General features: G+C 39.8%; 1 protein-coding gene across 1 annotated transcript in view; it reads right to left on the bottom strand.

Moving 5' to 3' along the window:
• Window positions 1-405: 405 nt before the first annotated feature.
• The window catches only part of LOC142197305 (proton-coupled folate transporter-like), a 150822-nt gene continuing 124439 nt past the window's right edge, over window positions 406-26788 (bottom strand). Inside the window, exon 7 of the mRNA XM_075267497.1 lies at window positions 406-490. Coding sequence (XP_075123598.1) covers window positions 436-490 — 55 coding nt within the window. The 3' untranslated portion in view covers window positions 406-435. The remainder of the gene's footprint in view (window positions 491-26788) is intronic.

Genomic DNA, 26788 nt, shown 5'->3' with positions numbered 1-26788 from the left:
TTATGCCGAAGGTTATATATTTTTCAGTTCCAATAATGGAACTCTAGGCATAAATGGGTTAATCTACAAATAGGAGACAAAATAGATATAACCAAATATACAAGTAAAATACTAGTTGATGTAATCTATATAGCTTTTATTAAAATCTATCATTTTACAGTACTTCAAAGACCTCATGTATGAAACGGCACCAAGTCATTATATTAGTTACATGGTTAACACATTTTAAAGTTCTTAGTATTATTTTTATGTTCTTAAACCCTTTGGTTTCCTTTGATTGCAATCATTCCATATGCTCGCACGCCGCTGTGCCCAGCAGAATATTAATAATATGTTCAAATTATTCAAGTACTAACCAGAGAAACAAAATGTAATGATTTTTAATGAAAATATTTTTTTCAGTGGTCCTTTTCATACTAATCTTTTGCCTACCAATTATTCTTCATTGATGATCACCTTGGGGAGTTCAGTGGGTATTTCACTGATCCACCTTCACAAAAAGAAATAGAAGAAAATGTGTTATTCGGATAATTATACATATAAACCACAGAACATTTTGAAAGAGGAAGGAACAATTCATAACACTAATCTCATTTTGCAACAATGACATTTTACATTGTTTTCAATACATTTTATGCATTTCATTATTTTAACTGGGTTATTTATTTTCATTGTATACAGTAGTTTCATTTGTAGCACATTTCTCCACAATATTTATTACTTATATGTAGAGATGAGCGAACAGTAAAATGTTCGAGGTTCAATATTTGTTTCGAGTAGCCCCTCAATATTCGACTACTCGAATCGAATATCGAACCCTATTATAGTCGATGGGGGGAAAATGCTCGTTTCAGGGGCAACATTCGATCAAATTATACTTACCAAGTCCACGAGTGAGGGTCGGACTGGATCTGAATTCACTCTGCCAGGCATCAGGCCTGGGCAGAGCCGACTGCGCATGCCCGCACTACAAGCGGACATGCGCAGTCGGCTCTGCCCAGGCCCGATGCCTGGAAGAGTGAATTCAGAGCCGGAAGACACCGCGGGGAAGCTGCACGGAGAAGACTTCTAAAGGTAGGAGAAGAACCAGCGTTGATTGGCCGACTGTATAGCATTCGGCCAATCAATACTGGTTCTGCATCAAACTTTTACATTCGAATAGTGAGTGGTACTCGATTGAGTACGAGTATTTCAAATACCGTAGTATTCGATTGAATACCTACTCGATCGAATACTACTCGCTTATCTCTAGTAAACACCTTTAGAGATAGCATCACATAACACCTGTTATTGCATCTACTACTGCCAACAGATGATGTTATACTGTATCTTCCCCTTTTCCTCTCCCTGTACAGAACATGCCTAGAAAGTTCTGCTATAGACCTCAATGAGACAGCTCCAGACTACTGCTACCTTTGGCCATGACTATGCTGTAAAACATGTCACTAAATGCTGTTAACAGAGCAGAGGAGAAGCTCAGGCAAGATGGCAGCCCCCATAATAATGTACAGAAATAGAAACAAAGGTACATAGAATAAAACAAATCCTACTATTATAAATTTGAATTTTTGTATGTTTGTGTGTTTGTTCCTCAATCACACAAAAACGGCTAAACGGATTTGAATTAAATTTGGCACATAGATAGATTGTAACCTCGATTAAAACATAGGGTAATTTTTATCCCAGAAAATGACATGGCTTCACGACTGTTATGAATTTATAATCACATACTATATTACACTGCTCTTATCTCAGCTTCTGAGAAAGCCAGGGCTGTTATCTCTCTGGGTAAACACATGCTAACCCTCTGTGGTATGTGTTCACGCATTTGCATATTATCTGATCTGGTCCAGGCACTGCTGACAAACTGACATGTCCAAACGCCTTTAATCCAAATTGGCAGTTTGCAAATTTTCAACATGACGGGAAAAAGAAAATCTAATTTGAGCTATGAAAGTAGCCAGAAGTCACAGAGTTCTCCTAAAGCAGAGCTGAGGGAGATCATCAACACCAACAACATGCTCATTATATGGTGTCCCAGCGAGCTGCTGAGATGCTGGAACAATTAAAAGAAACAGTGCAAGAAACAAGTTCAGCAGCAGACCAGCTTGAGAGCTGCCAAAAAGCCGGAGCATGCACATCATCAATGCCAACAACACGCTCATTATGTGGCGTCCCAGCGAGCTGCTGAGATACCGGAACAATCACGGGCACAGCACGAGGAACAAGTTCAGCAGCAGGACAGCTTGACAGCTGTTGAAATGCCGAAGTAGGCGGATCATCAACACCAACAACACACTCATTATATGGCGTCCCATGGTATGAGGAATAAGGTCAGCAGCAGGACAGCTTGACAGCTTCCAAAATGCCGGAGTAGGCAAACCATCGATGGCAGCAATTTGCTGAATATAGGCGGATCATCGACGCCAACAACACGCAGACGAAGTCGTGGGCAGAAGCTAGTTAATATCTATTTCAATATCTGGTTTTAATAAATAAATTGAAAAAAATGGTGATATATTCCTATATGTCCCATTTTGAGAATTTCAATATTCAATATGTATATAGGCTAGTCAGGACCCTGGAGACAAAAATATATGCGTTGAAACCGAGAAAATCAAAATAGCATTTTAGATGCAAAGGTATTTAAATACTAGTTTTAGAAGGTTAAGAACATTTATCTTATAAATGTTGTTTATATTACTTAAGAAAGATGCTTCTATGAATCTTCTGAGGGCTTGACCTCATTGCAGCATATCATGCTTGTTAGACATAGACTTGCCGCAATATTATTCTTCATAAACATCATAACATGTCTGATAAAGAGATGTCATCTAGTCAGTGGATACTGACTATCATCTAGTCAGTGGATACTGTAAAAGTATTAAATCTCTTGGGGTGCTATGGTTGGGACCCTGAGCCATCACAAGAATAGAGCCCTCTCAAGAGCCCTATGGGAATAGAACAATAGTGCACGTCTGACCATGGAATTGACAATGAAAGGGAAAAATAAATGATTGGTTCTCATGATCAGTGTTATTCGGATAATTATACATATAAACCACAGAACATTTTGAAAGAGGAAGGAACAATTCATAACACTAATCTCATTTTGTAACAATGACATTTTACATTGTTTTCAATACATTTTATGCATTTCATTATTTTAACTGGGTTATTTATTTTCATTGTATACAGTAGTTTCATTTGTAGCACATTTCTCCACAATATTTATTACTTATATGTAGAGATGAGCGAACAGTAAAATGTTCGAGGTTCAATATTTGTTTCGAGTAGCCCCTCAATATTCGACTACTCGAATCGAATATCGAACCCTATTATAGTCGATGGGGGGAAAATGCTCGTTTCAGGGGCAACATTCGATCAAATTATACTTACCAAGTCCACGAGTGAGGGTCGGACTGGATCTGAATTCACTCTGCCAGGCATCAGGCCTGGGCAGAGCCGACTGCGCATGCCCGCACTACAGTTGTCAGATCCTCAATGATCTCGTGGATCACAGATAAAATTAATATCCTCAGTGGGAGGCCCACAGGAGGTGAGAGAACATAAAAAAACAGTGCTACTTACCTCTCCGAGCTCCAGGCAGGCTTTGGGCCTATTAGGGTGACATACCTGATGTCACATGGCTGAGGCCTGTGTCCTTTTGAGTCGCGACGCAGACCCAGGTCAAGTGACGTCCCATATGTCATTGAAGATGGCTAACATCAGCAGGGAATGCATCAGAGCCAGGGAGAGGTAAGTAAGGGTAAGTTCACACAGAGTTTTTTGGTCAGGATTTTGAGGCCGTATCCGCCTCAAAATCCTTACCAAAAAGACAGATCCCATTGAAATCAATGGGAGCTGGTCAGTTCTTTTTTCCGAGAGCTGGAACAAACCGGAAAAAGAAGCGATATGCTCATTCTTCAGGCCGATTTGCCTCACAATTCGGATTGAAGACACTCCCTCCTCCCGACTAGGCCCATTCGTTGGGCTTAATCCGGAGCAGAGTGCGCGACTGGATGCCGATGCAGTTCATCAGCATTCAGTCGCGGCTACCTGTTTTTTGGTATGGAATATGAGGCAGCCTCCGCCTTAGGTTCCGGACCAAAAAACCCCATGTGAACTTACCCTGACCGTCTTTTTTATGCTTGTATCCTCCCCTGGGTCAATGATTATTATACTCTGGGGTCTAAAAAGACCCCATAGTATAATAATTGTACATGGGTGTCCACAATGGGGCAAAATACTGTGTGCAGGGGCCACTAAGGGGCAATAATACTGTGTACATGGACCACTATGGAGCAATGATACTGTGTACAGGGGACACTATGGGGCAGTCGGCTCTGCCCAGGCCCGATGCCTGCCAGACTGAATTCACAGCCGGAAGACGCCGCGGGGAAGCTGCACGGAGAAGACTTCTAAAGGTAGGAGAAGAACCAGCGTTGATTGGCCGACTGTATAGCATTCAGCCAATCAATGCTGGTTTTGCATCAAACTTTTACATTCGAATAGCGAGTGGTACTCGATCGAGTACGAGTATTTCAAATACCGTAGTATTCGATCGAATACCTACTCGATCGAGTACTACTCGCTCATCTCTAATAACAATGTATCAGTTTTTCTTGGTGTGTTCAATTAATGATACAAATGTATTTTTTTAAGAATAAGCAGATTGGTTTAAGATAAGAATGATTCCAGCTGATGATATGGAATGAGAGGACGTAAGTAACTCAGATGTGACGTGCGGATGAGTGGATGAAAAATGATTGTTGTAATGATGTACTGAATGCATATAACACTAGGAATGACAGCTTATATTTTCTATGTCAGAGAATTAGAAAAATCTCATTTACATTAAAGATCAATTTGCACTTACCGTAACTTTTCATTTCTTTTTCTCACTCATATATTTAATTGAAGTGAAGTTGAGTATAGAATTACATTTAGAAATGCATGTTGTAATTGAGCTTTGAGAGCTACTTAAAGGAAAAGGATTCTAATACAAAAAAAAAAAAAAATTATTTTTAATATTTTTTCAGGATTTTGTAACCTTCACTGACATTTTAATATTAAAGGGGATTGCCTTACCCAGTAAACTAAGTGTATAATTGTCTAATAGCTGCATGATCAAATTAGGAATTCACGCCTTCATAAGATAAATTAAGATAAAATAATCCTTTAATAGTCCCACCATGGAGAAATGCAGTGTTCTACAGCAGCATGGGTAATACAGTAATATATTACAAAAACAGAACACACACAAGCTCATAGCAGATAGAAAAGATACTAGGAGTCATAGCAACTAAAAATAAAGGAAAGACTTCAAGATCATTTAGTTCTCAGTGCGGAGTGATCTTCGCTTAGTCTGATGTTGATTGACCAGCCTGACCGCGGTTGGGAGGAAGGATCTCCGATAGCTCCTTCTCACACTTGGGGTAAAGCAGTCGATCACTGACAGTACTGCCTAGTGCTGTCACTGTCTCATACATGGGATAGGAGTTGTTCTCCAGCATGGAGCTCACCACAGACAGTATCCTTCTGTCACCCACCAACTGTACTGGGTCCAGGGGGCTCCCCAGGACAGAGCTGGTCCTTCTAACCAACCTGTCAAGTCTATTTCCATGATTCCTTGAGCTCTGGTCCAAAGGCTGCCTTAAACTCCATTCCCTGATGTCTCCCAATACAGAAAATGGTCTGAGATATCAATTCAGCTAATGATGAATTGGGTGAGCATCAAATCAAATCAAATCAAATAAAAAAAAGCTTTATTGGCACGTCCGAATAGATATTTGGCATTGCCAAAGCTAGTAAATTGTGTGTGTGTGTGTGTGGGGGGGGGAGTTGGACTCGGGTGGGTGAGTGGTGGGGGTGGGGTGGGTGGTTTGGGGTATAACAGTCCGTGGAGTCTCATCTTCCTCTTCGTTGGTGACCGTTATATGGGGAGGTGGGGTGGGGCGGGGCAGTTGGTTTGGGGTATAACAGTCCGTGGAGTCTCATCTTCCTCTTCGTTGGTGACTGCTATATGGGGAGGTGGGGGTGGGGCGGGTGTTTTGTTATATAAAAATATAACAGTCTGTGGAGTCTCATCTTCCTCTTATTTGGTGACAGCTGAACACATATTGGGCAGCGATCTCCACAGTGGCCTCTTCTTCTCCCAGTAGGATGTAGAGTTTCCTCTTCTCGTCTGCAGATATGAAGTCTGGGATGTGGGCAGGCCTGCTTTGTAATATGCATCCCTCTATCCCTGTGCCCTGTTTTTAGCAATGATGAAATAAAGGATCTTTTTGAAGTACACCCTGGGTGAGTGTCCCCGCTTATTTTTCTACTTTTTGAGATATCTGTGCATTCTATTTATGAGACGTAGAGCACCACCCATAAGGGCATCGGCTGAACGCCTTCTTGTTCATACGTCCCTCTTGTCTTAAATATTAATATAAAGACTGCAGTATTTCAACCTTTCTGCTCTTTTTCTATTGCCTTAAAGTCATGGATTAGTTTTATTCATTTTTAGTGCAGGTTAATGGGAAAATACTGCAATTCTGCAATTGTTTTGGGGACACTTTGTAACTATTAATATGCAGTATAAAAAAAAAGAGTCTACATTACAATCTACATAAATTTTTAATTTTTTTTGGACATCTGAACAATGTCATACAACACTGGTAGTTCAGATTGCCCATTTTGTAACACATTTGCCAAGCATTTTGCATATATAATATGAAGAATCAGATGTAATTAAATAAGCATTATGTTAAATACAGAAACAAATGTGGCTGCGCATTATTTAAAATATAAGACAGCAAAACAGACAAATCCAGGTTTTTCTGCCAGCTTTCTAAAATTGTTGAAGTGTGGACGGTGCAATTGAGATAAAATGTAAAATAAATTAATATTTTTTACATTTATGCACTGCTGCAGAAATACACTTTGCCTTAAAATACTTATTCGCTCTGCTTTGCATATTATCCAAAACATTTCTTTCTAGCAGCTGGGTACATTTAATGTTTTTAGCACAAAAATATGCTGCTCTCTGTTCCACATCAAAATTGAAAGGTATAGAAGCAGAACAAAGACAAATGAGCTAGTTCAGTAGCAGAGAAAACACAATATTCAAGTAAATTACGTGTTAGTCTATCTCGAGCTGCATTTTCAAGTATTGTTATTGTGCTTGATTGATACGGCTGCTCAATATTGTTTAATACTTAGAGATACTCATGTATCAGTAGGGTTCTGTCGGAATATCAAACTGCAAAATAGACTTCTAAACTTCCATTGAATTTGAAGTAAGTCAAAGACTATTCACGCACTATTTTGACTTTTTGATGTGTTTCCGTTGGTGCTTTTCATGGCTTTTTAGATTTTCAAAATCATATAGGGAAAATAACTTTAAAATCTATAGCAAAATATTACGAAGTCTACAACCAGTATTTTTACTGTATTTATTGCATTTGTAAGCTCAACCTTTCTAGTTCTCGTGCGATCTCAATACATGTACTATTATAAAATATGATAAAAAACTACCGGTACTTTAACAGTTTAAAGGGATTCTACCATTAAAGCAACTTTTTTTTTTTTAAGAAAGGCTATTCGTCTCCTACCTTTAGATGTGGTCTCCGTCGCGCCGTTCCTTAGAAATACCGGTACTTACCGGTATGCTAATGAGGTCTCGGCAGCAATGGGGGCGTCCTTCTTCTTCATCTGCCTCCTCCCTTTGTCTGTCGTCTTCTTTCTTCGTCATGTCTGACGCCTGCGCAGTCGGCTCTGAGACCCTGTTAGAGTGGACTGTGCATGCTCAATAAGGTCCGTACAGCCCTCCGACGTGCGAGTGAACTCATCCAGGCGTCGGAGGGCTGTACGGACCTTACTGAGCATGCGCAGTCGGCTCTAACAGAGCCTCGCTGTCAGAGCCAACTGCGCAGGCGTCAGACATGAAGAAAGAAGATGACAGACAAGGGGAGGAGGCAGATGGAGAAGAAGGACGCCCCCATTGCTGCTGAGACCTCATTAGCATACCGGTAAGTACTGGTATTTCTAAGGAATGCCGCGACAGAGACCACATCTAAAGGTAGGAGACGAATAGCCTTTCTTAAGGCTATTCCAACATGGTAATTAGAAAAAAAAGTTGATTTAATGGTAGAATCCCTTTAAGCAGGATCTGCGAGCTGATATTTCAGCACTTTCAAAGTCCAAAGCACTTGGGTTTTACTAAAGGCAAGAAAAAAGCTCAGGCATATGTCTACTATCCTGGATCCAGGAAAAACAAGGTGCACGAAAAGAGTTGCAGAATTGAGGCTCAAAGAAATCCTCAGATAAAAGTAAAAATCAACACCCAATACAAAAAAAGATTAAAAATAAAACATAACTTTTAATTGCAGACTAAAAAAATGTATGACTCCTTAGGTATGGTATAAAAAATCCTACGCATTTCAGGAGCAAAATCCCTTACTCATGCCAAAGTCCAAAGCACCCGGGTTTTACTAAAGGCAAGAAAAATGTTCCAAACAGCTCACCTGTCTGTTTACTATCCTGGATCCATATTATAAGGAAAAACAAGGTGCGCAAAAAGAGATTTGGACTTGAGGCTAGAAGAAAAGATAAAGGTAAAAATCATTAGCCCATACAAAAAAAAAAAAAGATTAAAAATAAAACATAACCTTTAATTGCAGAATAAAAAATCTATGACTCCATCCGATACGTTTCAGGAGCAAAGTCCCTCACTCATGCCATGAGTAAAGGACTTTGCTCCTGAAACGCGTAGGCTTTTTGCTATTATATGGAGTCATAGATTTTTTTATTCTGCAATTAAAAGTTATGTTTTATTTTTAATCTTTCTTTTTGTATTGGCTAATGATTTTTACCTTTATCTGTGGATTTGGGTATTACCGAGTGACTTAGTTATAGGAACATTGGTGAAGTCAGCCCGTAAATCCCTTCCTTACAGAATATGCAACATTTGCCGTCTATAATCACAATGGATAACGTTTTAGCACCTCATTTTAGAGCCTTCTTTTTTTTTCTTTACTTTTCTAACAGCTTGTTTTCTTATTCTAGAATGATGTGAACAAGCACTCCAAACATAAAAAAAGACAACAATTGCCATATACAGAGATTGACTTTGATGCACTTTCCAAGCAATTATGGTTTTCAGTAGAAGAAGCACTACAAAGCACATTAAGGGATGGCCTTTTCAGACCACTCCATGTGGCTAATGCATCAGTCTATGGAGAAGCACACATACAATACCTTTATTTTATATCTCATCCATGAAATCCATTCGGCACGTAAATTTATTTTGCATTAAGAAAAACAGCAACAAGAACATTCTTGAGAATGTGATGGAGTAATTTATTCTGTCTTGTCTTCCGGTAGACATATGACTTAATTCTGAGAGTTTTACATGTATAGCTTTATTCCTCGCTATGGTATTATGTATGAAAGAAACTGAAACAGACATAAAAGAAGCTGAAAGATGCTGTTCAAAGTAGACTCATCACATTCTGCGAGGAATTGCTATATTTACGATTGGACTGTTATTGTCCTACTTGTCCTACTTAACCCAAGCATATCCAGCTGCCACCATTGTATTACAAAGCACATTACAGTCAGAAACTTGATATGTATGTATGCAGCTTTTGAAGATTTATGGAAAAACAACTTTGGCAGGTGCACTGGGAATAAACTCAGCACTTAGAGCATTGATATTGTTTCACAAGTAGCACAGATGATGAGGATGGTGAACTCCAACGGCAGGGAATGGTGCAAGAAATAGGTGGCAGGGGTTTGAGTGGTCCAGGGAAATGAAGGCCCTCTGCGAGTGCACCAACCAGCTCATGTACATCAGATTTCAAAGTTGTTTTTATGCAAGTCTACAAAAGTGACATATACAATAAAAGCATGTTAATTATCACTGTAATATGCTCTTTGGTAGCAGTTCAATATGCTTGGAGAAGGTGGTAAAATCCCTTTAAGTCCCATTTTTTTTTTTTTGCATCCAAAGTTGTATCCGTTTAGTTCTTAGTGCATATGTATTTTATTATATATCAGTATTCATGTATCATAACTTTTTGAATAGTAGTTATGTGACAGTATGGGTACGTGCACAGTTATTGTTAAGGCTCTAGGAGACAGAATGGGTACACGTGCAGTTAGGAGATGGTATGTGTACACATACTGTTATTTTTATTGCGTTAGGAGACGGGATGGGTACACATGCAGTTATTGTTACTGTGCTAGGAGATGGTATGGGAACACATGCAGTTATTGTTACTGCGCTAGGAGACGGTATGGAAACACACACAGTTATTGTTACTGTGCTAGGAGACGGTATGGGTACACACAGGGTCAGACTGGCCCTCCGGGGAACCGGGGAATCCCCCGGTGGGCCCCGAGCCTTGACTATCAGTCCTCGTTTTCCCAGTGCAGATGCATTGACCAGGGGCCCGATCGGGATGTCAGAGGTCGGTTCGGGCCCCTGGCCAATGCATTTGCATTGACAAACTGAGAACTGATAGTGGTCTGGGGCCGGATCTGTAACCTCGGGGCCCCAGGCTGCCGGCAGCACTTGAATGATTAAAGATGGTCAGCTGCTGGCAGTTTCCCAGGACCCTGACACTTACACAGGGGCCTCTTGCCAGTGTTATATTTTCCCTATTAATACAAGGAAAGGAGGACACCCTGTGCAGCAGCTGCAGCTTCCCCTATCGTGATCCTCCAACTCTCTGTGCAGCCCGGAATTCCCCCCCCTCCCCCTCCCAGCAGTGAGTCATCGCTTATCCCTTACATCGCACAGTGTGGGGACAGGAACAGTCTACAGGCATGCTGCACTTCATTCTTCATAAATGTGAGTATATTCTTTTAATTTTTCTTTTTTTTTTTGGTAAATGTAATGTAATAATTAATATGTATATGTTTATATTTGTTTAACCCTTAAGTACTATCATGGTGTCTGTCATACACCACTACCATACACATATCATTATGATAGACACCATGATAGTACTTAAGAGTTAAAGTATGTGACTTGTATACTGTGTGAATACTGTATGATTGTATACAGGTATGTATACAATACCTGTATTTGTGAGTGTATGTATATATGTGAGTATATATAGTATTCATACATTCATATAAGTATATATTTAACTTATATATGGTATATGAATTTATATAAATGTATATATGTTATTATATATGTGTGAGTATATATGAGTGTATATCTATCAGTGTGTAGGTATATAGTGTGTGTAATCCCATCCACACATTGCAGAAAAATACACACTTTTGCGGTTTTGGAAATCGCAGCATGTCACTTATACCTACAGAATCACCTATAGTGTCCCTATAGGTATAAAGGAAGCAGAAAGTCCTCAGAGGAAAGCTCTGCAGAATTTCTGCAAAAAGCGCAGGGGGGAAAAGCTGATGTGTTGCCGCCGGGGACCGCTTTTTTGCTGCAGGACGCTGTGTTAGGCCTTATCCAACAGTGAGACGCAGCTAAAAAAAACACTGTGGAAAAAAAATTGCATTGAATCACAATGTATTTTTTCCACAGTGTTTTTCATTGAGCTTTTGTCCCAGCACCCCATTGTCCCACCTGTGTCTGTTCAGTCTCGTCCTTATTTCTGGAAATCCTGTACCTAATTGGTCTCAACAATCACATGCGGTGCAGGACTCTCAGCAAGGAGGCACCAGCACGAGACTGAATGGACACTGGTGGCGGACAACAGAGCAACGGGGACAGGTGAATGTGCTTTTTATTTATTTTTTATTTATTTTCCACCTCCCGCCCAGCATATGGGTTGCTCCTGGACAAATCTTTAAGGGTAAGTTCACACGGGGTTTTTTGGTCAGGATTTTGAGGCCGTATCCTCCTCAAAATCCTGACCAAATAGACGGCTCCCATTAAAATCAATGGGAGCCGGTCAGTTCTTTTTTTCCGGGAGCTGGAAAAATAAGTGAAATGCTCATTCTTTCAGGCAGATTCGCCTCGCGATATCCGCCTGCAGACACTGTCTCCCTACTAGGCCCATTCATTTGGGCCTAATCCGGAGCACCAGCATCCAGTCGCAGCTACCCATATTTTGGTTCCGTTCCAAAAAAAACCATGTGAACTTACCCTAAGAGTAAGTTCACACTGAGTTTTTTGGTCAGGATTTTGAGGCCGTATTTGCCTCAAAGTCCTGACCAAAACAGACATCTCCCATTGAAATCAATGGGAGCCGCTCAGGAGCTTTTTCCGGGAGCTGGCTTGTGCCTCGCGATACGGCCTGAAGACACACCCTCCTCCGGACTAGGCCCATTCATTTGGGCCTAATCCGGAGCAGAGTGCGTGGCTGGATACCGGTGCAGTGCACCGGCTTTCAGTCGCAACTCCCCGGTTTCTGGATTGGAACCTGAGGTCCAAAAAAACCCGTGTGAACTTACCCTCAATGATTTATCTATCTTTCTAATATTGATGGTCTGTCCTTAGGATAGGCCATCAATATTACATCTGTTATGATACAACAGTCAGGACCTCTGCAGATCAGCTCTTCCAGGACAGAGTGGCTACAGGTAATGGTAAGGGCTATTTCACACGGGGGGCAGTATAGCGGGTTTTGGCACCGAGAGTGACGCGGTGAGCTGCGTCACTCTTGGGTCAAAACCCGCCTGTCACAACTGTTGCGGTTGCAGCTCTGGTACTGTAGGTACTGTAGTGGTGCACATCGTGTGGTGGGTGAGCAGCATGTCTCCCGACATGTTTTTAACTTTAGTCGCCCTGTCATTTCTGGAAATTCTGTGCCTAACTAGTCTCAGCAATCACATGAGGCGCAGGACTCCCAGCAAGGAGGCGCCAGCATGAGACCGAATGGACACTGGACAGATGAGTATGCTTTTTTATTTATTTGTTTTTGATTTTACACTTCCCACCCACTCCACTTCCTGGACAACCACTTTAGGGGCTCGTTCACACTGACATTTGAGACAGATTCTGCCACAAAATGCGCTGCCAAAAATTGCCCCAAAGACTTCAATGGGAGCCGCTCGCTTCTTTTTTCCACTAGCTAGTAGTGGAAAAAAGAAGCGAGCTGCCCTATCTTGCCATGGATTTCGCGGCTGAGTTAGTCTCAGCATCCATGGCTCGAGGCTCCGGCCCATTCATTTGGGCCTAATCCCGAGTGGAATGCCTCGACGGAATGCCTGGCATCTGCGACGTAATGTACACATGTGGAGTTCATGTATCTCCATGTCAACTAGTCCTAAAGGATTTATTCATCTTTCTAATATTGATGGTCTGTCCTTAGGATAAGCTATCAATATTACACCTGCGATGATACAACAGCCAGGACCTCTGCAGATGAGCCTTTTCCAGGACCGAGCAGCTACAGGTAATAGTAGCATTTATAGGAGCCATGCTGTTCACTTGCCATACAAGGTGTAGCAGTACATTTAGGTAGTGCACATGGTATAGTGGGTGAGCAGCATGGCTCCCGACATGTTATTACCTTTAGTTGTCGTGTCTTGGTACCGCCGCTGATCTGCAGGGTCCTGGTGGTGGGGCCCTAGAAACAATTCCACTGGTGGGCCCTAGACAGATCTGAACTGTGCGGTTCGAATTTGCTCATCACTAGTAATGATGTGACTGATGGCCCAGGCCAGAGTATATACAGCACATGCTAAGAAGCGAACTCTGCAAAATAGATAATGTCAGGGTGTTCTGAGTGTCAAAACTGCACTTCTAAAAGCTTTTATTTTATTGTAGTGACAATGAAACCAAAATAAAAAAAAAAACTTAGAAAAACATGAAACTATTTTAAAAAATCATGAAATGTGGGTTAATGATGCAATGGCAAATTCCACCCCCTTTGAGTTTCTCATTTAGTTTAAGGTCTGTAAATGTAAGTTATGTTGCACATTGGAGATACTGTACTGTTTTTTTTCTTTGCTGTCATTTTCAGTTCATCAGTTTTTCTGCACCAATGATCAAAACTTTCAGAAATAACAGTCTTGCAATGTAGCCCGAGGCATGCCAGTAGCATTTCCTAGATATATATTTTTTTATTTTTAGTTAAGACAAAAATTCAAGCTCTGGAGGAAGCATTTTATTATCTTTGTTATACTGCAGTTGTAGTCACAAGGCCGGGTTCACGTTTTTGCTCAGAGGAATAATATACAAGAAAGGACTTGGACTCTGTTCACATATGTGTTTTTTGGGTCTCCAACTTTTTGATGGCAAAGAAACTATAGTCTGCATTTTTCTCCCTGCTGTGAAAACATCAGAACCTTAAGGCTAGGACCCTTCGTAGCAGGTCATATCAAAAAAGCGCTGCAGGAAAAAATGTGGTGGCAACACATTCCAGTTTTTCCCATAGCACCTTTCACGGAAAGCCCACAGAGGAAAACTGCTTCAGTGTAAATTACCGCTGACGCTGCTAACTCGGTAGGTACGCTCCTGCTGTAATTTCAGTTTGTTTCACAGGAGCAAAATGTTGCAGGTGCAAAAATATTTTATAAAATATGTGCGACATGTAAGGTTTTAATGAACATAATCCACCATCTAGAACTTGCGTCTAGTTGTTAGTATGCATTTTTGTACACATCCTGGTAAATCTTTGACCAAAAATGTTTTTTCTAGGTTGTCGAATTTGTACAAATATTTTGACCAACAGGATCACTGATTTTTCTTAATTGGAAATATAGCTTGTGTGCCATATTTGAGGGACATGGGAAGAATATGCAAATCTGACTTCCATGATGTAATTAGGATGTCAGTGCCTCAAGTGTGCACAACAATAGAGGGCGCTCAATGAGAATGTGCAAGTCTATCTTCCATGATGTAATTAGGAAGACAGAGTCTCAGTCAAGCAATCCAATAGAGGGCGCTCCCTTTAACATCATGCCGACCTCTCAGAGGCCTTTATTTGCAATGATGTTGGGATTATACCAGATACAGTCTTCTCAGCCAAGGACAGCTGTTTCGATGTATTTGCATCTCATCAGCTTGGCGCAGAGAGGACTGATCTGGCAGAGGTGAGAGGCTTAGACAGGGTTGAGGGGATATCGTCACTCCATAGGGAGAGAACCACCATTTAGGTGTGTGTAGTCTTATTAAGCCATGAGCGCTCCACTTTGCAAAGGAACATGGGAAGAATATGCAAATCTGACTTCCATGATGTAATTAGGATACCAGTGCCTCAAGTATGCACACCAATAGAGGGCGCTGACTGAGAATGCGCAAGTCTATCTTCCATGATGTAATTAGGAAGACAGAGTCTCAGTCGAAGTCAGATTTGCATATTCTTCCCATGTTCCTTTGCACAGTGGAGCACTCATGGCTTAATAAGACTCCACACACCTAAATGGTGGTCTCTCCCTATGGAGTGACGATATCCCCTCAATCATATTTGAGAGAGTGATTTATGTTAATATTGGGTAAGTGCTCTAGAATATGTTGGTGCTACAGCATATAAGTAACTACTACTACAATTCCAAATATTAATGTTTTTCTAAGAAATGTTTTATCAGTTAGGCTTCGCTTTATATTACTCAGGAACAGGCCTCTATTATATGCTAACCAACATGAAACTTGGCACTTGAACAGTATGCCTTGCCAGCTCATCAATTCTTAGGACTTACATGGGGCAACACTGAGGCCCAGTGGTTAGCCCTGCAGCTTTGCATTGCTGGAGTCCTGGGTTTGAATCCCGCCAGGAACAACATTTGCAAGGAGTTTGTATGTTCTCCCCATGTTTGCGTGGATTTCCTCCCATTCTAAAAAGACATACTGATAGACAAAAAAATGTACATTGTGATCCTTGTATGGGGCTCACAATCTACATTAAAAAAAATAAAAAATTCTTGGGGCTTACACTTTGCTACGTAAGGTTCAAGACCACCAATGACAGAATCCCTTTGCCATACATTAGCTGTAAAACAACAAAAACTACGCTTGCAATATGTATGGAGAAAGCTGTCATTGCATGTGTTAAGTGTATTAACATAGTCCCACCGGGCCCTTTTGCATGCATTGAGGAGGTATACATTTGCAAAGAGGCTGTTAGCAGCAATTTGTATATGAAGGTGCAATTGCAGAAAATACATCAATAGCACATAAAAGACTCTGCACACCTCTATGTCAATGCTTTTAAGTTTTATTATATATGTTAAGCGATCAGGGAGTGATGTTTCAGTTCAATGACCTTCATCAAGATAGCAAACAACATGAAAAATAGAACCATATAAATGTACAACTATAAGGAGACATGGGATATAAGTGGAAACATAACACCTTTATACTCATCACATACAAACATCCAGTGCATAAAACTTATAACATAATGGAATATATATCATATAAAGTAAGATATCAAAAAAAGGCGAACATATCCTCCAAAAGGTGGCGCTGTAATCACAGATGGAAGCCTTGCAGTCTGTATGGACACTGGATATACAGGAGAGTCAAGGACAACAAAAGAAACACCCAACAAATACATAAAAGAGGAAGACAAACATAATATAAAACTAGGCTAAGCCCTAATGCCCTCTGTGATGAACCAAGAGGAAATGGTTATATCATAATATCATAAAAACAATCCATAGCAGAACAGTAACATGATAGTATACAATAAATACAAGCAATAGATGCATAGACTGAACTTACACATGGAAATACAATGAATGAGTGTAAAGGACCAAAGGCTTACACATTGCTGCAGATAGTGAGATTGAGATAGGAGATCGTGTCAGTGGAAAATTGCTAAAGAAAAGTGTTGTACGCCCAAGGCCACCATTAAGTAGCCAGTCCAGGGACATTCTGTCTGTCTAATGTACATGTGCACAGCATCAGTAGCCACAAGCAGGATGCTACAATGCTGATCAAGTGAAGCAGAGGAGTTGTAGTGACATAGGGCGAGGAGGGCAAAAATGAAAAACCTGAATACAGAGACTGAGGATGAGGAGGGGAACTCGGGTAAAGAAGGATGGAAAACAGAGAGGACCAGTGAAATGAGCACCTAAAAAGTAAATACATCATTTGCATAGGAAAGGGAGAAGAGAATAGTAAATGCAAGTTCTAATGGACTAATCAGACAGGACCACTTGTGAAATGAATGATAGGACATAAACATGGATGCCGAATAAATAATTAGAAAATAAATCAACATTAAAGTATGTGCATAGCTGTAGATAAAGGGGAAGAGCTAGAGAAAAGGAAAAAAAATAGTGTCAAAAGGAAAGCTAAAAAACAAGAAAGAAAAGTAAAGTATAATAAGGAGAACAAAAGATAGAAATACTAGGTAAAGGAGGGTATAAAATAATGGGAAAGGATACAATAAGACTAAAGCTGTTCCTGATGAAGACCCTGACTGCAGACAAAGTTGGAAGTATTAAGTGGAATCAATACACCTAAAGGGAAAGAAAGAGAATTAGAATCCTAACATAATGTTATAACTGTCGGCCTCATATTTGTGATTTAAGCTTCTAGTTTGCAATATTTCTAACCTATGTATCCTTATGATATTTAAATCAGAACATAACCATTTTTAAATTTGTAGATAATTAAAAGTTAAACATTTTTGCAATATAATTATAATGTTGCAGAGTTTTAAAGATTTTTCTCTAAATATCTTGTGGTCACAAGTTGTTGTCTGGATCGGTTGCCAGTAAATGCAGCAACTTTCTAAAGTTAGAAATCTGCCATGAGTTCTTTATTGTGGCCGGGATATCTTCTGATACATGTAGTTTCCCTGTCTGATAACCCAGCTACAATGAGAAAATCATAGCTGGGTTCCTGACAAGTCCCAGACCATACACAATTTCTGCATTCGTGGTCGTATCCATTGGCAACCGATCAAGACAACAGATGTCACCACTAAGATGGTTAAAGTAAATCTTTAAAACTCTGCAGAATTTTTAACTACATATATTTGCAAAAAATTTTAACTTTTAATTGTCTTCAAATATAGATATGATTATGTTCTTGGGAATACCCCTTTAAGCATTTGGATACAGTTTACGTCTAAGGCGAGGGGAAGGGCAAGTATTAGAGATGAGAGAGTACTATTGGATCAAGTAGGTATTCGATTGAATACTACGGTATTCAAAATATTCGTACTCGATCGAATACTACTAGCTATTCGCAGTAAATGTTCGATTCAGACCCAGCGTTGATTAGCCGAATGCTATACAGTGTATAGCATTCGGCAACTCAACGCTGATTCTGCAGCAGGCTTGTCCTTGCTAGTCGGGAGAGTTGGCAGCTTGCTGTTACGAGGGAGCTTTCTTTTTCTCATAGGAATGAATTCACCAGCGTTGATTGGCCAGTGTACAGCATTCAGCCTATCAACGCTGGTTCTACCGGAGACACGTCTGTGAGGAGTCGGAGTCTAAAATCGGACCACAATGGTGACTGCTGTGGTCCGATCTTATACTCTGCCTCCTCACAGACGAGCCTCTGGCAGAACCAGCGTTGATTGGCTGAATGCTGTACACTGGCCAATCAACGCTGGTGAATTCATTCCTATGAGAAAATGAAAGCTCCCTCGTAACAGCAAGCTGCCAACTCTCCCGACTAGCAAGGACAAGCCTGCGGCAGAACCAGCATTGAAAAAAAAGTTAAATGTGCTACAGCCATAATGGGGATATTAGCAACAGGAAAAATCTTATAGGACACTATGTATGAAGACTTATATAGTCAGAACAGACTACCCAGCCAAGCCCTGCTCATATTTGTAACCTTTAAGTGGAGGAAGCCTTTAAATGGAACACAGTCCTGATGAACTGGTGCCCAAGAAGGTCTGAAAGCCCCTCTGTTCATAGCACTATACACCATTAGTGCTAATGGGGGAAAAAAAATTGCGGTTTTATTTCTTTATTTCTATTAATATGATAGAATATAGCACCGCCAAAATAATGACCGTCATGATAGGTAAAATAAAAAAAAAAAAAAAAAAAGTTGCATCAACTGCAGACTCATTTCATCTCTGCTGAAGATACTGGAAGCTTGCCAAAATTTAAGTCACAAGTAGAAATTTGACAAACATAAATTGTGTTCTCAAAACTATATAATTTATTTTAAAAAAATGAGGAAAGTAGAATCTAAAAATATTTTAATATTTGCATAATCCTACTTATGCAATATGCTGACGAATTCTGAAAACCTTACATTTTCCGTTTGATGGCAGAAAGAGCTATGGAACTAGACATAGCATATTAAAGGCTGACAGAAGCTTTAATGATATTTGTATTGATGTAATTAGCAGTGATGCTGGCAATGATTAAAGCTGACACATTAACATATTGATAGTGTATTCATATTAATCAAGCTACTATACTAAACTGTGACAAGTCAACCTTTCTAATTAAATTCTAGCAAGAGACTATTGCATTTCAAGCACTGTGTGTCTACTAGGTAGAGCTCAATTTAAGCGCCTTGGCATGAGACCTCCGAATGTAATACATAGTACCTGTACTTTATTCCCAATAACCATATCAGTACATTATATTTATTAGGTACATTTATATGCCTCTTTAAGAATCTTGTAATATACGGTTGAAATCACAAAAGCAATTTTTGTGCGAGTTTTAAAACTAAATACAGAAGATGATGCAAAAGAAAGGGTCAGTATCTTTCCTTGGGGGTCACAGTATTTCGGTCAGTATTTTTAATTGGTATTACAAAAGAATCACAGATTTTTCTATTAGGCTTAGGCCCCACGGGACAACCCGCAGCTATAAAGCACTGCAGGAAAAAACGTGGCGGTAACAAATTGCGGTTGTTCCAGCAACGCTTTAAATTTTCATTTATATCTATGGGGAAACTGTCGGCTTTTCCGTAAACCGTGCCAGTTTTGGAAATTGCATTGTGTCTGTGTTGTGATTTTTACCGCAAAGTGGGCCTGGGATTCGCAAGAATTCCATCCACTTTGCAGGTACTGTAAAATGCCGTGATTTTTCCCACGGCGCTTCTGACCTGTGGAGCCCCAACCTCATACTTTTTCTGTGCTGTGTTTCATTCCTGGTATTGGTTTACAAATACTGATGCAAATGCTGATCAATATATGTTTGTGTAAATATGGCCCCCTACTTATCCTCCACTGTGGATTAATTTATGTGTTTGGCTAATGGAATAGAGTCTAAGGCTAAGGCCACACATAGTGAGCCGCAGTCAAAAAACTCTGCGGGAAAAAATGCGGTGGAAATGCGTTGTGTTTTTTCCTGTAGTGCTTTTCAAAGAAAGTCCCAGAGTTTTCCTCTGCTGACTTTCTGCTTCAATTTTACCTATATGGAAAATGCTAGATCATATCATATGCTATGATTGACAAAAATGTGACTTTTTTTTTTTTTTTTTTTTTAATCGTAGCATCTCCACTGCATAGCGTAAGCATCACAGTTTTTGCAGTTTATGCTTTGTGGGTCCCCAACCTAAATCCAGCTATACACATTAGATATTTATCTGAAGATCATTGCTATATCCAGCTTAAAATATCTTATGTGTACAGCAAACTTTAGTCTAAGGCCACACCGGACGAAACGCAGGAGTAAAATGCTGCGAGAAAGAAACTTCCTGATTGGCTCCCATCATCCTTTTGCATGTTTTGGAAAAATTGTTATAAAATTAGTAATTTTGAAAACCAAATTCATTTTTTTTCTGGAATGGAAGCAAGAAATGTGACCTGTGGATAATTCATAGAACAGAGAAGGACTGCTGAATGGTCTCTGCTTTAGGACATGTTCAATATTAACATTCACAGATTTGACTTTGGAAAGATCTGCAAAGAATTTCAGATTTGTAGCATGTTCTATTCTGGGCAGATAATATGGCAGATTTCACCATAGATATCGCTCTAACTTTTGCATATGGTGAAATACTCTTCTTTGTGGCCCAGTTATGCCACTGTGACATCATTCATTGTCAGTAGTGGAAGCAATGGTGACTTAGTGAGGTTATATAGGGGTTTTATCTTCTATTGTAATTCTGTCTGATGTGAATAAGGTGACTGATGCAAAGAAAAGTACTAAAGAATTGACAAACTGCCTTTTTGGCAGACAAAAGTTTGCCTTTGGCAGTTGCAAATGGACGTTTGCTGTATTTTTTTGGCTGATCATCACACTCTGACAGTTTTGAAAAGAAAATGGAAAATGGTTTAGGTAGTGAAATGCTTTAAATTTATTGTAGATCTAGATGACATTTTTGAGCAAAATATTGGTTCAGATGTAGATAAGCCTTCAAGAGGAAGAAAGAAAATGACTGGAAACAGTAATAATTTTTGAGGACTTGAAATATAGGAAACAATATAATCTTTCCCCTATGATTTCTCAGACTAGAAGATTGCCAAGAACTGGCCCTTTAACAAACCTTCGCACACAAACCACATTTGCAATATACAGCAGAGATCCTCCTATCTAGATAAACACAGATAAAAGTGGTCTAAAAGCAATATTGTTTTAGTTTCCCGATCACAATGCAGCTTTCATCTTTCAGAACCAAAATACAAAATAAAAGCTGCTCTGTGTTTGGGTGCTTTGGAAAGTAAGGCTGAGGCCCTATATTGCGAAAACGCAGCTTTAATTATTTATTATTGCAGATTTTGTTGTGTTTTTTTGAGCCAAAGTCAGGAGTGGATTGAGCAAAAGTATAAGCCGAGTATATACTCGAGTATAAGCTGAATTTTTCAGCACAGTTTTTGTGCTGAAAAAGCCCCCCTCGGCTTATACTCGAGTCATGCAAAAAAAAAAAAATAGATTTTTTTTTTTTTTTTTGGGGGGGGAGGGGGGGTCTATGACCAGCTGCAATAGTAATGTATAGAATCTCCCATAAAATAGTGAAAAAAAAGAAGCTTTAAAAAATATATAATAAAAAAATAAAGTAAATAAAAGTTCTAAATCCCTCCTTTCCCTAGAATACAAATAAAAGTAGAAAATTACAGTGAAACACAAACACATTAGGTATCCCTGTGTCTGAAAGTGTCCGGTCTACTGAATATAGGTTATCTGCAGTGCTCCTGTTCCATTGGGAAGGGGTTAATAGGAGCACTGCAGATACCCTATATTCAGCCAGACTGAATTCCAAGTGTGTGTGTGTGTGTGTGGGGGGGGGACCCAGTCCTCAAGCTCAGGGAAGGGGCAGACAGACAACCAAAACACCCCCTCCCCTTCCCCAGCACCCAGCAACTACTACACCCAAAAATTCCGACCATTTTAATTTTTGAAAATTTCCAGTAGCTGCTGCATTCCCCCCCTAGGCTTATACTCGAGTCAATAAGATTTCTCAGTTTTTTGTGGTAAAAATAGGGGGGTTGGCTTATACTCGAGTATATACAGTAATTTGCTATTTTCTTTATTGTGATGATCCCCAGAATGTATTAAACACCCCCTCCCCTTTCCCAGCACCCAGCAACTACTGTACCCAAAAATTCCGACCATTTTAATTTTTGAAATTTTCCAGTAGCTGCTGCATTTCCCCCTTAGGCTTATACTCGAGTCAATAAATTTTCCCAGTTTTTTGTGGTAAAATAAGGGGCCTCGGCTTATATTCGTGTCGGCTTATACTCGAGTATATATGGTATGTTTTATAGAGTTCCCATTACTTTTGTAGCCATTTTTGGCTTTGACTCAAAAAACCACAACAAAATCTGCAACAAAAAAAGCTGTGTTTCCGCAACGTGGGCCTCAGCCCAAGACAGATTTATTTTTGCACTATTAACAAAATATTCCCCCATAGACACACAGTAAGCAGGAATTCAAAGGAACATGAAAGACATATATATTCTTGATATCATTTTTAGAAGTTCTGAAGAAAACTAAGTCAGTTATTTTTTTTGATTATCGCTATTTTTTATTTGTAAATGGGAAAGGGTCAAAGCTTTGCTAAGGGCATTACCTAACCATCATTGTGTCCTACTGCAGATAGGACATACTGAAGACACTTCAGCCAGACAAAAGGCTTCTGGGACATAGGGAAGATATTGTATTGGTACTTTATGTTCTATATTTTTCACTTGTAACTGTAAGAGGAGATCAACTAAGAGCCTCTCCCACTCTCATGGACTAGTGATCCCACCCATTACTAGCTCCTCTCACCCCCTCTCTCTAAGTCTATCATTCCTGCCCATTACTAGCCCCTCCAACCCTCCCCCATCTCCCTGGCTAACCTATTCTGCCCACTGCTAGAAGACAGGAGTAGAGGGAGGAGCCGTCCCTGGACACAGGAAGGCTTAGTGAGTATTGATAGGGATAAGGGAGGGGTAAGAGCAATGGTGACATTCCATTTCGGAAGTGGTGAAACGGAACGTCACTGGATTATCAGAGTGTGTCCCTGGAATGGTCATATGGGTAATTATAGAAATTTTTTAAATTGAAGTAAATTAGAAGTCAGGTGGGGGAAGGGAGTTTAGTTTAAGCATTAATTATCAGTTTATCCTGGACAACCGCTTTTTAAGCCTAAGGCCCCATGTAAACTGTGACACATTGTCGCTATTATTTTTTTGCTGCGGGAAAAACAGCAGTGACAATGCATCACAGTTTTTCCCAGAGCACTTTGCACAGAAAGTCTTCAGAGGTTTCCTATAGGCAAACTGCCAGCATTTCCGTAGGTATAATTGAAATGCTGCAATTTCCAAAATCGCAATGGTTTAGGAAATCACAGCATATCCGTTAGATAGGCCCGGCCTAAAAGGCACCTTAGAAAGCGTCATAGATTACTGTGACATCCCTTGTGCAAAGATGGATTGTATATAGATAATCAAAGAAATTAATTATTTGCATCTGTTTTATACCTTTCTGTTTCTCTTTTTTCCCATGTGCCTAATTTATTAACAAGGTGCACAGTGTATAATAAATCATGCAAAAATTCAAGAAGAAATTGTGATTCTGCTGCCATGAGATATTTTGCTTTGTTTGGTTTACATTTGCTATGTAGTAAAGTGCATTTCTACATTTTTGTGTCTCTTTTTTTAAAAAAAAAAAAGCTGCATGATATAAAAATATCATAAAATGTTACTTTAGATAACTCACATCCTTTCCCCATCAAAGCGAAACAAACATAAGAAAAAGCTCTAATCCTGTGCACACAGCTTAGAGCATTAACAAAAGGCACAGAAGACAAAGAAAAAGGTGCAAGAGTCTTAATAAGGTGCCCCATTATGTGTATAAATATCATGGTCCTAGTTACGTGCAATATTTGTAATTTGGTTTCATATTGTGTATGTTTAAATATTTTATTCCGGAACTTTGTGTTTTCTCCAACATTGACTTCTCTGAAGTAAGAACCAGCTCTACACAATTGTCATCAGCTCTGACTTTTTGTTCCGTTTGATTGGTTTTGTTTATTAGGCGCTAGGGAGTCCTTTAAAGCAGAAACTCTGTAGTGTTACTAGCAACAAGTCTATTGTTATGGTTTCTAAGCACTTATAGAGGACACAATATTACTTTGGAGAAAACGCAGGACAGAAATTTTTTCAATAACTTTGATGTATTTTCAACACTCGCAGTATGATTTCTCTTAGATACATAAATTTTCCTTATAAATCAATTGTTATTCTGGTTATGGAAAGCTATTTACAGTGTATCTACAGTATCTGTTCTGGACTATCTATATTTATTTGGCTATCTAAGGGCATTTATTTGTGACCATGTGTATGTACAGTGTTGGCCAAAAGTATTGGCACCCCTGAAATTCTGTCAGATAATACTCATTTTCTTCCAGAAAATGATTGTAATCACAAATTCTTTGGTATTATTATCTTCATTTAATTTGTCTTCAATGGAAAACCACAAAAAGAATTGTCAAAAAGCCAAATTGGATATAATTCCACACCAAACATAAAAAAGGGGGTGGACAAAAGTATTGGCACTGTTTGAAAAATCATGTGATGCTTCTCTAATGTGTATTAAACAACACCTGTTACTTATCTGAGGTACCTAACAGGTGGTGGCAATAACAATCACACTTGCAGCCAGTTGAAATGGATTAACGTTGACTCAACCTCTGTCCTGTGTCCTTGTGTGTACCACATTGAGCATGGAGAAAAGAAAGAAGACCAAAGAACTGTCTGAGGACTTGAGAAGCAAAATTTTGAGGAAGCATTAGCAATCTCAAGGCTACAAGTCCATCTCCAAAGACCTGAATGTTCCTGTGTCTACCGTGCTCAGTGTCATTGTGAGGGTTAAAATAGTCTGTTGATTCTCCTTATGCGAAAAATAGTAGAAAATAACGCTTGCTATGATCACAGTGCTTTCACATAGGTCTGGGCTGCCAGCCAGTCTAGGGCATAGTGATATCGAAGGTGGGAAAAGAAGCAGTTGTACATTGTTATCAGTTGCTGTTGTGTCTGCATGTCCTAAAACTAGGCCCGGAAGCGGATCTCCCTGTGAGGGCATGCACCCTGTGACTGTAGTATATCATACTTCCTATAAGTATCTGCTTGACGCTGCAATAAATTGAAAAATTTGCTTGAGATATCCTGGTGTCTCAGTCTGCTTCCTGAGCGCTCGTGATTATGTCAAAAATTTGGCCTACAACAACATACCTAGGGGTGATTGACCCCTAACTTTTGGCCAACACTGTAAGTGTTGACCCCTAACAGTCATCAAGAAGTTTAAAGCCCATGGCACTGTGGCTAACCTCCCTAAATGTGGACGGAAATTAAAAATTGCCGAGAGATTTCAACGCAAGATTGTGCGGATGGTGGATAAAGAACCTCGACTAACATCTGAACAAGTTCAAGCTGCCCTGCAGTCCGAGGGTACAACAGTGTCAACCCATACTATCCGTCGGCGTCTGAATAAAAAGGGACTGTATGGTAGGATACCCGGGAAGACCCCACATCTTACCCAGAGACATAAAAAAGCCAGGCTGGAGTTTGCCAAAACTTACCTGAGAAAGCCAAAAACGTTTTGGAAGAATGTTCTCTGGTCAGATGAGACAAATGTAGAGCTTTTTGGTTAAAGGCATCAACATAAAGTTTACAGGAAAAAAAAAAGAGGCCTTCAAAGAAAAGAACACGGTCCCTACAGTCAAACATGGCGGAGGTTCCCTGATGTATTGGGGTTGTTTTGCTGCCTCTGGCACTGGACTGCTTGACCGTGTGAATGGCATTATGAAGTCTGAAGACTACCAACAAATTTTGCAGCATAATGTAGGGCCCAGTGTGAGAAAGCTGGGTCTCCCTCAGAGGTCATGGGACTTCCAGCAGGACAATGACCCAAAACACACTTCAAAAAGCACTAGAAAATGGTTTGAGTGCTTTCTGCACTGGAGACTTCTAAAGTGGCAGCAATGAGTCCAGACCTGAATCCCATAGAACACCTGTGGAGAGATCTCTTGATGGCAGTTTGGAGAAGGCCTCCTTCACATCTCAGGGACCTGGAGCAGTTTGCCAAAGAAGAATGGTCTAAAATTCCAGCAGAGCCTTGTAAGAAACTCATTGCTGGTTACCGGAAGCGGTTGTTCGCAGTTATTTTGTCTAAAGGTTGTGCTATCAAGTATTAGGCTGAGGGGGCCAATACTTTTGTCAGGCCCATTTTTGGAGTTTTGTGTAAAATGATCAATGATTTGCCTTTTTTTTTTTCTTTCTCTTTTGTGTTTTTTCATTGCAAGCAAAATAAATGAAGATATTAATACCAAAGAGTTTGTGCTTGCAATCATTTTCTGGAAGAAAATGAGTATTATCTGACAGAATTGTAGGGGTGCCAATACTTTTGGTCAACACTGTATCAATGCATCCTGATATGAATATATTAGGCTCTAAGTTACCCATGTATCAATCACTTCAATGTGTCTAAGACCTGGTTCACATCTGCATTCGGTAAT

Source organism: Leptodactylus fuscus, chromosome 3 (assembly GCF_031893055.1).
Source record: "Leptodactylus fuscus isolate aLepFus1 chromosome 3, aLepFus1.hap2, whole genome shotgun sequence".
NCBI classification, from domain to species: domain Eukaryota; kingdom Metazoa; phylum Chordata; class Amphibia; order Anura; family Leptodactylidae; genus Leptodactylus; species Leptodactylus fuscus.
This window is presented reverse-complemented; position numbering and strand designations above follow the sequence as displayed.